We start from the raw sequence: 16,007 nt of genomic DNA on the forward strand, positions 1-16,007 counted from the left end.
CCCCCCGCGGAGGGGGCGGGCGAGGAGGGCGGTGTGAGGAGGCGGCAGGTGAGTCCCGGCCGGGGGGGGGCGCCACTTGCACCCTCCCCGCCCCAGGCTCTGCCCACGCACCCCGGGCAGCCAATGGGAGCCTTGGCCACAGTCTCTTCCCATTGGCCAGCTGTTTGGCATGCAAATGAGCCCCGACGTCACTTCCTGGGATAAATCGAGCGCCATTTTCTCTTTCTGGCTCTGGATGAGGAGCGGGCGGAGGCGGGAGGGCGGGCGCGGGGCGGCGGGCGCTGCGCGCAGGGGCTGAGCCGCGCTCGGAGCCCGGGCACCGGCGATGCTGCTGCTGCTTCTGCCGCCGCCGCCGCCGCCGGCGCTGCCCTCGCGGCGCGCGGAGTGAGCGCGGCGGCCAGGAGGAGGAGCCGCGGGGCGGGGCGGCGGGGCACGGCGCGGGAGGGGCGCGGCGCGGCGGCCGAGGCGGCGGCGGCCGGGCCGGGCCGGGCCGGCGCTGCGAGGAGCGGGAGGCGGAGGCTGCGCGGCGCGGAGCAGAGCGGCGCCGCGGGCAGGCGGCGGCGGCAGCGGCAGGAGGAGCGGCGGCGGCGGGCTCCCCCTACAGCTCGGCCGGGTAGGTGCAGGCGGGGCGCAGCCGGCGGCGCCCGCAGGCGGCGCCCGCGAGCGGGCCGCCCCGAGGGGCGCGGCGATGCCCGGCGGTGGCGGGGCCGGGCCGTGGGGGCTCGGCAGCGTCCATGCCCGGGGCGGGGGGGGGGGTGATGATAAGCGGCGGCGCGAACGTGCTGTGCGCAGCCGGCGGCGGCGTTGCCGCTCGCCTCCGCGGCGGAGGTGTCGGGGGTGAGGGCCCGCCGTGAGGGGGCGCGGGGCGTCGGTGCTGTGGTGAAGTTGTTCGCAAAGGCTGTGTGGCCGCGGGAGCCCCGCGGGGAGGCAGGGCAGGGCAGGGCGCGGCGGCTCTGCGGCCGTGGCGGCCGGGGGCTCGGCGTTGGGAGCCCTGCCGGAGCGGGAACCAGAGCAGCCTCCTTTGCCTCGGTCTCCTGCGCACGTTAGCGGAGGAGGGGCCACCGCGTTTGCTGGGGTAGGAAACCAGAAGTTAGTGTCATGAGACTGGTGTAGTCTCTCGTTTCTGGCGCAGCCAAGACTTCTGCCTCACAGTGAGTGTTTCCTGAACAGCTGCTTAGGAGCACGTTTTTTTCTGATTTGTGCCTATGCTTTTAAAGTGATGGGAGTGTCTAAGGAACCAGCTTGCACGGCCTTTTTTAAACAATTATGTGTTATGATAACTCTCTTAATTGCTTCCTAGACAGTATGAGTGTTTGAAACGGTTTTCCATGAGGAAAACTGTTATGTCCATGTAAACATCATTATACTTTTAATTCTGCATGTATGCTAATGGAAGCTAAAACTACATTAAATATTCATGTGATACTCTAGCAATGCATAAATTTTTGATAAAATAGAAACTATCTGAATACTATAGACAACACTGGTAGGGTACGCATTGGCAAAGCTACATGGTGTATGAATATGCTTGCCTGGCAGAGCAAGTAATGGGAAATTCTTCTGCTTCTGATTTGTAAATGGAATGAGACGTGTTTGACTTGCTGCAAAAGTTCATAGCTTTGTAATGTAAAAACATTAGTGCTTATCAGTTGAAAGGGAGATCGAGGAGTGTGAATTCTGGTTGTGACCAGTAAACAGTACTGGGGGGGATTGGTTGGTTTCTGTAAGCCTTCTGTCACCAGCAATACAGCTTTGAACCCTTAGAAGTGGCAGGGCCTAATAGAATACTGGAAAAGAATAACCCTAGGCATCGCCTCAACCTATATTCTAGAAATCTTAGTACTCTTTCTTAATAAACTTTTGGCTTAATTTTGAGCAAGAAACGGGAATTTATTTAGAGCAACCCTCAGACAAATAGTGCATAGTAGATATACCGCATTTCTATTCATGACTGTGTTTACATAAGCTGTAATAAGAGCAGTAATCCCAACGGTCTACTTCATGGCACCTTATTTAAAAAAGAATCAAAGCAAAGTTTCGGGAACAATGAAGAGGGCCCAAACAATTTTATAATGCTGTCTGTTTTGCTGCTGGAAACTCCTTGATTTGGGTGAGGCCTTGTTGAAGGCTACTGTAGCTGGCTTACGTTTAAACACTTCAGTCCCTCAGTTGAAACCTTTAGCACAGACTTCTTCCGTGGCTGTACCTTTGTTGGATTATTCAGGTTATGGACAACCTGCTGCAGAATGTGTCCGCATTAAATGTCTCTGAGTCGGACCAGGGTGAGTAATGCAATGCAAATGCAGTTGCACATCTTCCTAGGCTAGCTGGACTCTTCATGTGGCTGGTCTTGCCCCACACATGTGGGACTGAGCCCTACTGGATTTGAGTAGGTTCCACATAGAAGCTTAATCATCTGCTGGGTTTGACTTCTGGCTGTTGCTGACCCCAAAGGGAGTCAATCTCTGTGAGAGACTCTAGTGCTCTAGGAAGGCTTCTCGAGCTTGATGGGGAATAGTCTTCTCTTCTAACCAATCTTGGATAGTGGAGATTGGATTGTATATTAGTATTCACTAATACACAGAAAAATAGAATTTTTTATTCCAAAGTAGTGATTCTTTGATTTTAAATTTATTTTGACTTGATTTTGTAGATAAGACGCAGATTAATGCACTGTATTCTTATTTATTTAATCACAGACTTCAACGTTTTTTATGTTCACATGTGGACTGATGTCCCCTTTGTGCTGGATGATATGACTGTTTTAACAGGGGTGTGATTTATAGCCAAGAAAAGAGCAAAGTTACTGTCACTAGAAGAGATCTATACTTCCATACCCTTACAAATTTCTGATTGCTTAGATGTTTTAAAAAATCTTTAGTTTCTTTAGTTAAGACTTCTGTCAAATTCCACTTGGATAGAATTTGGAATTTAAGAAGATAAAGTAATATTATTTTGTTGACCAGAAGTACTGTTAGTATATTTTGATTATTTTTCTTCTATATTAAGCGTAATTTTAATTCATAACAGATAGTTAGCAAGAGTAGTATCCTTTCTAATGAGTTGACTGTTTCTTCTTTCCAGGAATAACATTTTTACAAAGCTGTTTGAGCATCTAGAGATGTTGATAGGATGCTGTATGCATTTCTCTCTCCAAAGACTCCATAAGCATAGAAGGTACTAAGGTACTCCTAAACCCTAAAGGTCCCTTTCAGAAGGCACAAGATGGAAGTCCAGGGAACAGGACAGTCCATGCAGATACCCAGGTCTGACTTCTTTGAGGGCTTATATGCCTTTCAGAATGGTGCTTGGCCAAAACAAAACTGGTCAGATTAAAATACAGTATGGGTAAGCTGAGTTCATATTCTTCTAGCTAGTCCATCAGCATGCCTGTCCTGGTAGCTCCTGTCTTTGCCACTTAGTGTTTATGTTCTTTAGTGTTTTTTTTTTTTAGAATTAGTAGGTTACATGCTCTCACTTCATTTTCAGGAATGAAGCACTTTTTTCCTGTTTTGTCAATTACAGTTGACATACAAGCTTAAACGACTATACTGAAATGACAGTAAAGACTCCTTTATTAGAATTGTTCATGCTAATCACTGAAATACAAGTTGGCAATGAAATCTTTGAAAATACTTCCCACCTGAATATCCTGGAGTGTAGAACAGTCTTTATAAAAAAAAAAAAAAAAAAAAAAAAATCCTTCCACAGTAACTCACTGATCAGAGTTTACTACTAGATGAAAGGGTATAAGAATGAAAAATGATTGAATTTCCAAAGCAGATAATATGAACAGACAAACTTTTTAAGCCTTTCATAACTTTTCCTGTTGTAAGTACTTCTCTGAGCAACGGACTAGTGAGGGCTAGCTTTCTATGAACATATCTTGAAATCTAGCTTCTGCCTAGATTACCTGATGCCTAAGAAGGGTCACATTGCAGTCTTTGTGGGTTTTTTAATAGAGTTTCTAGCCAGCTTCCTGCCGTCTTGAAATTTCTAGGAATCCCTAAAGACCTCTAGTTGTGTGTCAGATTTTGTTGGATGTATTTGCATGCAGATAGAAGGCATGTTTGTGCATCTTCCATGCCCTCTCTCCATACCAGCTTCATGTTTAATTTGATTGAATATGCCTAGTTTCCTCAGGGCTGTATGCTAAAATAGGTCGTTTCTGACCTGATGGAGGGAAAAAGTCTTCATTGTGAGGACTGACCAGCATCAGAACAGGTTGCTGAGAGACCTTGTCAAATCTCTGTTGATGGAGGTTTTCAAAACCTCACTAGACAAGATACTGAGTAACCTGGTTGCAGTATGTTGCTGACCTTGCTTTGAATAAGAGGTTGGACTTGATTACCTGCTGAGGTGCCTTCCAATATGAATGAGTTTATTGTAAAGAAATAAGGTTGAAAGGAAGGCAGATAGGAGGTTTCCTTGTTCTGGTGATTTTTTTTTTTTCCTTTTTTTTTCCTTCCCACTTCCAAGAAGTGAAATATTAGTATTTTTCACAAATAGAGAAATTATAGTCTGGTAGAGTTACTTGGGGAACGAGTAGTATTTGATTTATAAGGCGCTGCCCAGGCTTTTATGTTGCTATTTGGTATTAAAACGTGACTGTATTGTTGGATGGGCAAGAGTTGTGGTTGTGGTAGTGTTTGAAATACTGAACGTAGTTCTGTGTTATATATTTTGCAGAAATGAAGTGAACCGTCTGTGTTGCATAAAGCTCCAATCAGGTGTCTCATTATGGAGATATTATCTAAATCAACAGTAGACGCAGGAATAAATTAATGGATAAAATACTACTGAGAAATGATTGAATGAACTGTTTAGGATTGCTCACATAAACTGAGTTTGATTTGGGGCATCAGCTGCTACAATAATTGTCTTATTTTGCTAATGACCTGCTTTGGTTCTGTTTAAAAGGTACTGCTTCTGAAAGCATGGTGGGTTATCAATTTCTGGAAGATACATTTAAAGCTTTTGAAAGTAGTTAGAAATTTGTCTTCTAGGTAGCCGAACTGATAAGAGGATCAAGACTCTTGAGCTAGGGTAACCCTGGCTGGCTTTTGCTGCAGTGCTCTCATGTTGAATATGCTTGCCCTATGTTGGTTGTGTACCAACAGAAGGTTGGCTGTAGTTACGCATGGAAACAAAGTGCAAGCTAAGGCTTGAGAAATATCCAAAATGCAAGAGAACAAGAGAAATAAATTAGTAGTAAAAATATATGGATAATAAAATATTCATCAGCATATCAAACTGAAGGCTTGAGGAAAATAAGCTTAGAAGGCTGAAGTTTCTTGACTTTTGGTAGGGCCTTGCTGGTCTAATGGATACAGAGTATATTAGATGAATAACTTTGTGCCCTACTCTCAAGCAGTTTGTTTAAAGTTGAATAACCTCATACGTGATATGGAGACATGCATCTTCTTGGATTGAAGACAAGCTACTTGAAAACTGGAAAATAAGTCATCTCTCCTCAAGATTCTTGATTTTGTTCCATGTGTGTCTTTTTCTTCCTCCTGGATTAATGACTTTCATTTCTGAAAGGTTGCTGGTTAAGAAAACACTGAAATAAATGGATGTGACGTACTATACTGCTTTTGTAGGCTAATGTTTCTGTTTTGTGAGATAGACTTGCCTCAAGAAATGACTGTTTCATCTTCTTCAGTAGCATCAGTGTATCAGTTAAAGGACTGAGATAGAAGAACTGTTCCCAATGGAATCTATAATGTATTGAACCACATCTCCCTCTGCCTGACCTGAGCATGGTGGCATCCTCTCAGCTCTGTCTTTATCTGCATTGGACCACGGGGTTGGTGCATATAACCTACTATCGTAGAGGGCTGATCATAAAACACAACCACAGAGATGATACAAATTCCCAGTTGACCTCAATTTAAAAAGAGGATATGACTACTTTATTTTACTGCTTGGATTTTGACAGTACAATGTCAGACTAGTTATTGTTATTTATTCCGTTCTGTATAGGTTCCTCTTCTGCACCCATCCCAATGGTATCAGAATGTCTTCCAGACTTTTTACCAATAAAAAAGAGTAGAAAACAAGACTAGCGTCTGTCAAATGGGGCTCCCTCTCCATTTCTGCCTACACACCTTTCCTTTGAAGGGAGAAGAGGAGGAGACTAGCATGTGAGTTCTTTGACTTTTAATTTAAAAAAAACCCTCATCATATATTTTATGCATAAATTAACAGATGTGTATGTGGTGTGTGTGTGGTGGTTTTTTTTTTTTTGTGCACTGGGTTATGGCATGCAGAGTAGAAAAACGTATCTTTCTGCTTTTTGCAAGGCTTAGCTTGTAGTAGCTTCTTCTTTGGGAGGGAATTTTGCAACCTGGACTATTTACAAGAAAGTCTCACTTTTGAAGAGTGAGATTTCATTTTGACAATGAGCATGTCCCTTGTTTGGAGAAGTAGAGCTTTTCAAGGCGTTCAGGACCATCAAGGCTGAAGTACTGTTTTTTGTTAAGCCTTGTCCTGGATAGATGACTTGTTTAGAAGTAAGGACTGAGGTCTTTTATACTCTATTGGGTCCTCAGTGAACTATTTAGGAACAAAGAAATAGCTGGGAAGCTCCCAGTGACCTCTTTGAGTCAGTTCTGTTGTATTCTGTGCCCATTTAAGTTTCTTAAGTCTTATGCAAAAATTGCATTTTTGCAGTCATCTAGGGAGGAGGTGATAAAGGCAGGTCCTTTAAAGCCAAGTCCATGGGTATGGCTTGTAATGCCCTCGGAGCTGCAGATACCCAAATAGCAGCCCAGCTGTGTGGGGAATTTGGTGCTGGAAGCACTAAGCTCTTCTCGGGAGGGTGTGTTTTGGTGGGCCATGACACTGCACAACTACCCCTCGAGTAGACGACCCATAGCAGATGTTCTCTCTTTCTGGAATCTAGCTTTAGTCCTTCTCCTCTTCTGTATGTTGAACTCCATGCTATCACAGCCTGCTGGAGGAGGTAGGAAGTAAATCCAAATGTTGGAGCTACACAAGCTTTTCAGAGGAGGAGATTTGAAAATATAAAAGAGCATTTCGGAAACTTGTCCCACTGCAGCATATTTAGCTATCAGTGCTATACAGTTGTAGTTTCTAATTACAGATTTTTTTCTTGTTTGAATGGTATTAATCTTCTTGTAGTCTGTTTTGTGCCCGAATCGGTATCTGCTCACAGCAGCAGAAGCTTTTGTAGGAAATAAAAAAAACTTTGCTAGCGATCACATTTGAAGTGTATGTGTGTATGACAAGAAGTGAAATTATCAGAGGCTTCTCATCCTGGCACTGTAACATTCAAAGTGAAAGATGTTGGTGTTCGACCTTGCTAAATGAACTGATAGTTATTTTTTTTAACAGAACTTCATAAAATTCTGATATTCAGATTTTTCTCGCTAAAAGCATGAAACAAAGCATAGTTATTGTATAGACATGAAGAGATCTGAAAGAAGAAACGTGAAATTTTTGTTAAGGTGGACGAGAAGAAATTAAAGTATTTCCTCCCCCATCAGCTTTTGTTTCCTTGAAGAGTAAGGAAGTGATCTAATAAGAAATACTAATGACACCAATTCTTTGCTTACGGCTTTTGCTTTTTCCTATTGAAGAATGTGTTTTCATGAATTACACTTTTGTTTGAATACTGTTAAATGCAAGTGCCTGTGTTCAAATATTCCATCACATTATATTTCTTTTTTCAGGAAAAGTGCAAAATGTTTCAAATTCCTGTTCAAAATCTTGATAATATCAGGAAGGCTCGAAAAAAGGTGAAGGGCATTCTTGTGGATATTGGGCTTGACAGCTGCAGGGAGTTGTTGAAGGTAAAGCATTCAAGTAATGTAAAAAATCTGAAACTTGCATTTTAAACCTTTGAAAAAACTTTCACTGTTCATATATGGATATTCCTCTACCATAGATGTTTATGATGAGGTAAAGGAAAGAAAACTGTCTGTACTTGAAGAATTGCTGAAGTCTCACAATATTTGTATACTAGGGGTGGAACTTCGAGTTTCCGGCAACGTTATGTGCTAAAACACTATTTCTCAACAAGATGTGTTGTAGATGGTGCTGCATACTCTCTGCTAGTAATATTTCAGCAAAAGGAAACACTACAGCTTCAGGTAAAATGCTATTAATAAAATGTTACCTGTCTACTACACCACAACTTTTTTTTTTTTTTTCCTTTTTAAACTCATGAGGAAATGAAGACTTGCATCTGCTCAAAGAGATTAAACTCTCTCCCTTCACATATCAAAGGGAAGTCTCTGAAGGATGTACAAATTGTCAGCATTTATAAAAAGCAACGAGCAGTGAGATGCAGTAATCTCTCTCAGGCCTTTAAAACTTGCTTCCAGGAAAAATATCAAATTTGGCTCACTGAGTTGTAGTTCAGTTCTGCATCTTAAAGCATGTGCAACTGCACTGAGATGATAAAGATGAACGTAGTACCATTGTGGACGCTTTCTGGAGAAAGTAATGTGCAACAAAGAAGAAGAATTTATACCAGCAGACTGGACAACCTAATATCAGAAAAGTGCAAGCATAGTAGCATGCTTTCAGCAACTAAACAGTAGTCTTTCAGCCAGCTCTGGCACAAGCTGTTTTGCCTGCTCGGTGTGGTCATGACTTCATACGAGGGCTGGGATCAGTTCTCTGTAATGGTACTGAAGGAAAAAAGCTGAGTTAACTCTGCAGGGTTGCTGCTGTCTCTTGTAGTTACTCCCCCCCCCCTTTTTTTTTTTTTAAATTGTGTGAAAATTGTATAAATAAAAGATTGAGGGAAAATATACTTCAGATCTACATGCGTAACTAATTCTGGAACACTTTTGGTTATTGTAGTTGAACGATGTTTAATCATACTTAATGCATTTAAATAAATATAATGAGAGCACAGAATGGTGTATTTGTCTAATTCCATGTTTTCACTATTCTTATGTATGTTGTGTTGTATTTAGAGCTCTAAGCTGGAAGTTTTTCTGTCTTGACCCTTGAAAGTAAAAATGTTTTGCTGATACTAGTTTTCTTGCTATAAAATAGATCGCAGCAGTGAAGTCCACCTTTGTTTGAACCATGGGGCTTAATGGTGAATAAGTGGTCTAGAGAGAACTGCAGCAAACGTGTTCGTTTTGGAATAAGCTCTGGGAAGTGTGGGCCCAGAAGACTTCCCTCAAGCAAGTGCATCACACAAAATGAGTTTTCAAGATAATCTGGGGCTATTTGGGTGTGACTTTACCAGCAAGAATAGTGGGATTTTCTTGAACTTTCTTTACACTTGTCTCCTATGAGTCTTTCCTGTTGGTAGAATAGCATGTCTGATGACTAATAGTTAAGAACAAGCTCAGCTGAATGTTTTTTTCCCTCTAATATCAAGGTGGATCTCTGGACATGGTGCTCTTGAGGCAGAACAACTAAGTAATGGTATGAAATACTGATTTAGATTTGACTAGCTATCTGAGCTTAAGATCAGTCTTAAAGTGCTCTAATAAGACATGGTCATAGTGGCTTATGAGGGAGGTGAAGGAATTTCATAGGCAGCTAGTATCCCTTTGTAGCTTGGAGACCAAAAGGATTAGTTTATAGGCTAAAAGTTCTTAACTGGACTCTGCTAGAAAGAAAAGATGAGCTTTTTCTATGAAACTACTGGTTTGGTTCTCAAAATAGCAATATTAAACTGTGGTGCCAGGTATTCCTTTGGCATACTGTTTAGTTTGTCAGGCATACTGGGATCTTTAATGTAAATCTTCATTTAGACTCTGGCCATTTTATCTTTTTGTCCTAGAAAACAGTGATGTTTTAATGCAGAAGGAAAACAGTTCTGAGTCTAAAGACTTTTCTTTTAAGCTTGAGAAATACCCACTGTGCATCATGATTAATCAAACTTCTCAGAGGTTTGTTGCCTTGTCACCTCTCCTTCATCCTGTTCTCCTCCCCTCCCCAAAATAAGAAATCTGGGAAGAGCATAACCAGTTTAACCAATCAAAGCTTTCTTCTGGACTATCAGTGTTGATCTCTGCTTAAAGGAAGAGTTGAATATGGGCCACTCATAGCACAGACTACATCCCCATGACAAGAACAATTATCTTTCTTTACCAATGAATATTTCTCTGTACAAATAGGTGGTTTGGCAAAAAAAGATCTAGACCTACCATGATCGTTCATTACCTCCTGAGCGTAGGAAACTGGAGGTCTAGTGTATGGCCTGTGGCCTTTCAGTGGTGGAGAGATCCAGGAAAAGTTATTGTAGCTCTTTGCTGGGTTGTTGGATTATTTTTTTTCTTTTGACATGTTTTTTGTTAACCATGTAATTCACTTCAAGTTTGGCTGAAGGCTGTTAGGCTGTTAGTAAGTCTTGAGTCTTAACTTTATCAAGTGTAAGAAAAGCACTACATTTTGTAAGGCTGTGGGATTTCTCTTGCTCTGTGCAATGGTTCTTTCTAAGATCATGTATTTTTAGGAATATTTATTTTAAGGGTAAGTAGATGACTCCTCCCCCCCACCCCCAACCAGGGCACCTAGATCTTGATTACAATGGCAAGGGTTTGGTGTTTTTTGCCCTGAGGCCTTCAAGGTTCTCCTAGAGGTAACTTCCAGGTTGAAAAAGCTAGAAAGCCTATTACAAACTTAGCTACAGCTTTCTAAACTGTTAAAGGGTGGGTGGGGGGGGAGGAAAAAACAAACCCCAAACACTGTATTTCTTTTGAATCAAATTTTAACTGTCATGCCTTTCTGGCCCATTGTAGTCTCTTGCTCAGATCAGTGATGATCAAATTCACACTATAAAGACGAGCTGAGTGTGAACAGGCTGTGTTTAATAGGCTTGTGTATTTGTTTGACTGCTACAAGTTTTATTTCCTTCATTTTTTTTTTTTGTTGCTCAGTACCCTATGTTGCTTGTAAATTCCACATAAATACTGTATTAGTTTTTTTTGACTGCAACCTATTAAATTTTTTGAGAAAAAAATCAAACTCTGCTTCTCTCAAAGATGAGTTATTCTTTAACAGTTTTCATTATGTATTTTTTGCTGTTCCAGTGGGTTCTGGTGCAGAGCTGAAAACATCTCACTCCTTCAAAGCAACTTGCAGGATTGTTTAGTAAAGAAGACTTTGGGGAAAGAAGGGGAAGAGGAAGGGAGAAGTGATGCTAATTACCAGTGGGGTTAAACCTGAATTCATAGCCTATGTTTCATTTGTAAGGCATTTGTCTAATCTGCTGTTGAAGCTGGTCTAAGGACTTCAGAGATATGGGCGTCAGAAAATAGAGAGGAACATAAACTTTCTAGAGTATTAATTGACTGGCTTGGAGAACTTAAACTGCTCTTAAATGGAATTGATTAGAAGGATGCTGTAGTTAAAGTTGTTTGCCCTCTAATGGTTGCTGCAGATACAATTGTAATACTGCTTTTACAGCTTGAAAGAAATAGTACTACTTCCTGAAATAAGCTTCTGGGAATGCCTTTGCAAATAAAAGCCTAGTGCTAGCACAAAAACTTAATACCAAAACCTGTTGCAAAATAATCTATAGTGCAAGTTAAGAAATGGAAGTAAATGCTGAAATGCTGTAGATCTAGGAGGAAGAAAGTAGAGGGAGAAAGGATCTTCCAGTGTTCACTGAACTTGGCTAGAAGCAATCGAAATAATGTAGGAGGGCAAATAATAACACTATTTTGAGTAAAAGAAGTGTTCACAATTTCAGCAGTGTAACATGAGGCACTAATACGAGCTGGTATTTGAGGTAAAATAAATAAGGGTCAAAGAAGCAGTTTCTCTAAACTGAATTTTGAGACCCATTAGTGAATACTGTGCAGACCTTCCCTTCATGTGTGCAGATTCCCCCCTGCCCCACCCTGCTCTGTATCGAGGCTATGTTCTTGTATTCAAAACAGGCCTACAAAAGCAGACTATATTTCTTGTTTTCTTTTTCTTTCAGAACCTTAAAAGTTTTGACCCAGGTGAAAAATACTTTTGCAACACTTCATGGAGTGATGTCTCTCCTTGGGAGTCTGTGGGCAAAAGGAAGGTATGTCTCTCCGTCCGTCTCGGAAAGTCTGGGTAGACATGCATGTGGAATTGTTGCTTCTTACCATTTGCAGAAGTGCTGATGACTAAAAAATGCTTTTTGTAGTTAGAAAACAAATCTTAAAGCCTTTTTTTTTTTTTTTAAATACTACTTGCAAAGGAATAATGTTTCATTGCCTCTGTTTACTTTGCTGTCATGGAGCTGGTAATAAGGACTGTATTATGCTGTTGGGAATCTTTACAGATAAAACCTTGCACATCAGTATTATAGATGTCATTAGATGATGCCGAAAAAGGCAGAAAATTAATGTGTGGTCTTAACACACTCTTGTGTGCTTTTTGTTTCATCGGAAGGGTGAAAATGGATAGATGTGAGTAAATTAAGCAGAAGTAGTCATTAGTGGCTTGGGGTTGGGTTACATTGAAAAAAACATTTTAGTTAAACTTGTGGATGCGAAACAGCTTTTACTTTTTGTATAGCTGGATTCTTTGAATGTTTACGGCTGGAATATTTGAAGCTAGGATTTGCAAGAAAAACAGTGTTGAGATGAGCAAAACAAAGTATCTATCAGAAATGCTCCAGAATACAAAATTTAATATATATTTTAACCAGAGAACAGGAGAATATCCAGAAGAAAGGGTAGTCTTTCTGAACCTTGCTGAAAAGACTTAGGGCTTCTGACTGCCTCGGTGAGGAAGGCCTGTCAACAACCTGTAAACAGCAGCTGGCCCACTTTTTCGGGTGGGGTGGGGTGGGGTGGGGTTGGAAATAACTGTTTAGGATAGCCTGGTGTTTTGTCAGTTTTTTGCCAAACTGATTTTTAGTAGCATATCTACCTCCCAGTAGAACCTTTGTTTGCTTTGTCGTAGTTCTGCTTTCCTAAGCCTGGGTTCATGTGTTGTAAGGTGATGAAGGCACAGAAGGCTCATTGTTCACATGCACTTGTGGATGAAAGGGTTGAATGTGACTTGTTTCTCCGTTTCTATAGAATGCTATATCTAACCTCTCGTCACCACCTCGGATAAGACTTACAGTTACCTTCAGTCAGACTGCCTTTAGTTTAGGTGAATGGATTAAGTCCTGTTAATGGTGATGACAAGTCTCCAGGCTCCAGTCAGCATGTTGCCTGAACTTTAAACTTGTGTTCCCCTGCTCGCCCCCCCGCCCCCCCTCCCCGCTACCCTTTCCCTTTTTTTCTTAAGACTGAGCAATTTACTGTTGGGAGATCTTCCATGTTAGATGAACATGGGAAGTTTTCCCCCCCCACCCTCCTTGGAGGTGGAACAGGGAAGAGGAAGGTAAAGATGGAGCAAGTGAAGCTTCCTGTCTAAAACTTAAGATGTGTATTTCTCCCCTTCTTCCCTTTTGGTCCCCTTTAAGAAGGACGGAATCCATTAAGAAAAATGGTTATCTGTTCTAGTGAAAATGGAAAAGAACTACAAGTCATCTGCTAGAGAGAGAATTTTCTTTCATCCTTATTGCCTGGAGACAGACCAGCAAGGCAGTTGTATTCATGAGTAAGAACTAATCCCTTGCCAGGAGGGAGAAGTACAGATCTTATCCTGGTTCAAATAGTCAGCTTGAGTATAGTAGCTGTATCTGTCCAAAAGCCAGCATTGGAACCTGATCTGATGAACCTCATTGCAAAGACCATAATGTGTTGCTGTGGAACTGATTTGCCAAGTGATATCTCTTGGGTGCTAGGTTTCTTCCTGCTTATTTGTTAAACAACCTTTGTTCCTTTATATATATATCTATATCTATCTATCTCTCTCTCTATATATATATATATAAAAAAAATATATCATTCGCTTATCTTGTCTTTGTGCTTCCTAGATTTGGGAGAAAAGAAATTGGTCATTCAGGATGTTCTATTCCAGAGTTGTTACAATAAGGAAAAATAGCTGTTTGAGTCACATCAGAAAGTCAGTAGGCTGGAGAGGCTTTCTGTTTAGATTAGTCTGTGGTTTCTACCATTAGTAGTATTTTTATAGAGACTTCAATAATTCTGGAAGAACTAGGATTTTTAGAGGCTCTTGTGTCTTTCTGTTTGTCTCTAGGTTATGGGGAATGTGTGACTGCACATTGGAAAGTTACTGTGTCCAGGGGTGTGTTCTGTTGAAGTGGGGCTAATTGAGTTTTTCTAAATACCTCTCGTGAGCCTGTTTGGATTCCATTTGTACAGTTTAGTGTTGTGCTGATCACACTATGTTGTGAGAGTTCAGTTTTCCTAAGTGGATTAGAATTCTTATTTTGACAAACTTTTATGGAACTGAGATGCTGCTAACAGAAGACTGAGCAGGAGCACTTAAAAACACGGAAAGCAGCTTAGACCTGAACGCAAGCAGAACATGCTGACCAGAGGATTAAGGTGTTTACGTGGAAGAGCTCTCTTTCATAAATAGTCCAAGTAGTAAACTTCTGTCATGCTAAAACAGATTTCTTTTTTCCTTTTCCTGAAGTTTTATGTCACTCATACCTCCATCAACCCCCCCCCAATATTCTAAGAAGGCATGAAGAAATATTTCCCCTAGTCTTACCACTGTGTGTTTATTGGGGTCAGTTTGTTGGTACTATATTGCACTGTTCGTAAAAGAAGTAAAAATGTTTTTTTTTTTTTTTTACTTTGGAATAGTAAATTAATTCAGCACTTGGATCATTTACTTGTGAAGTGTTCTCACTGCCTTTCAAAATTATATATACTTAATAATGTACTTCTATATTATCCAGACTTGGTAGCAGGGAAATTCTGACAGTACACTAAACTATGATATAGGTATGCAGGGACAAAAAAGACACAAACCAGAAATGAACAACAAAAATGATTATTAAATTTGACCATTTCGCATTTTACTCTTTCTTACACAGAGTGTATGGGCCCAGTATAGGAAAATAAATGAGTTTTTTGAGCCTGTGGCAGCCAATAACAAAAGCAGTCACACACTGTCACCTGAATTCTTCAGAAGTAAGGCTAGCGAAGTGCAGCTTTTAATAATACTGTTTGCTTCATTAGTTCAGTCGTTTCAGTGGACTTTCTCTGCTCTCCATACTCAACGTAAGATGAAACTTCCAGTTTGCTCTGGTGCTGTTGGCTAATAGCCAAGACCAGACACCTAACAAAGAGTTTAAGAGTAGAAAGTAACACAGAGGCACTTTTCCAGTGTACTCCGCGCTAGCTGTAGCCAGACAGTGGCGTTACCTGATCTAAATCTAACCTTCAAATTCAAAAGGTATAATCTGGACCCTGCTTTAGTACCGCTAAATTTAGGTGATCTTAATGTCTATATGAAATGACAAAACAAATAGATGCACAAGTTATTGCTGCAGTTCTTCCTAATGTGCCTATGGACATGTATTGGGTGGTCTAGCTTGGACTAGATGCTGTGGTGGTGGAACAGGTTGCCATTTCTTTTGGATGGCATTTTGTCAGTGATGACCGGCAGCTGTCAGTAAGATGTAAGTCACATTTGAAGGGACAGACACGTTCCACTAGACATTTGAGAGTGCAGATTTGACACTTGGAGGTTGTTGTCACAGGTCTTGTAGTTTCTGGCAGAAACCAGGGTTAACTTCCTAGAAAGCTGGTAAGAAAAACAGTTGACAGGGCTACTGTTTCTTCTGGAGAGAGCAAATTACTTTTCACATCCATATGAACATTATGCTTTTAAGAGACACAACTGAGGAAGGAAACCACTGTTTAGTGGAAGATGGTTACGTTTATTTTTATACAGTAAAAACATTTTTAAAAAATTCTGTGTAGGCAAGTAAATTTCTTAAAGATACTGCGGTAATGGGATAGCCAGTATATTGAGATATCCTAAGAAGAGGTCATTGCTACTTAGCTTTCCCTTTCCCTCACCAATCTGGCTGTTACTTAAAAGTTCAGTCTTTTGGGGCTGTGCTGGCAGAGGTACTTTTAAAAAGCTTTCAGTGAAGGGTAGGATAGTGAAATATTCAAAAAAACAAACAAACAAACAAAAAAACCCAAACCCTT

The 16,007-nt window shown here is 41.1% G+C and overlaps 1 protein-coding gene across 11 annotated transcripts in view; it reads left to right on the top strand.

Annotated features, from left to right (window-relative positions):
* Window positions 1–480: 480 nt before the first annotated feature.
* Window positions 481–16,007, top strand: part of ADNP2 (ADNP homeobox 2) — a 37,181-nt gene continuing 21,654 nt past the window's right edge. The window contains exons 1-5 of one of the 11 annotated variants that reach the window (XM_068931634.1): window positions 481–613; window positions 5,986–6,146; window positions 7,698–9,167; window positions 9,368–9,414; window positions 11,924–12,013. In XM_068931634.1, the coding sequence (XP_068787735.1) occupies window positions 9,412–9,414; window positions 11,924–12,013 (93 nt within the window). In that variant the 5' untranslated portion in view covers window positions 481–613; window positions 5,986–6,146; window positions 7,698–9,167; window positions 9,368–9,411. Of the gene's footprint in view, window positions 614–861; window positions 1,152–1,171; window positions 5,810–5,985; window positions 6,147–7,697; window positions 9,415–11,923; window positions 12,014–16,007 lie in introns of those variants that run through there. The other 10 variants (XM_068931635.1, XM_068931637.1, XM_068931636.1 and 7 more) reach the window with 10 other exon arrangements.

Source organism: Struthio camelus, chromosome 2 (genome assembly GCF_040807025.1).
Source record: "Struthio camelus isolate bStrCam1 chromosome 2, bStrCam1.hap1, whole genome shotgun sequence".
NCBI classification, from domain to species: domain Eukaryota; kingdom Metazoa; phylum Chordata; class Aves; order Struthioniformes; family Struthionidae; genus Struthio; species Struthio camelus.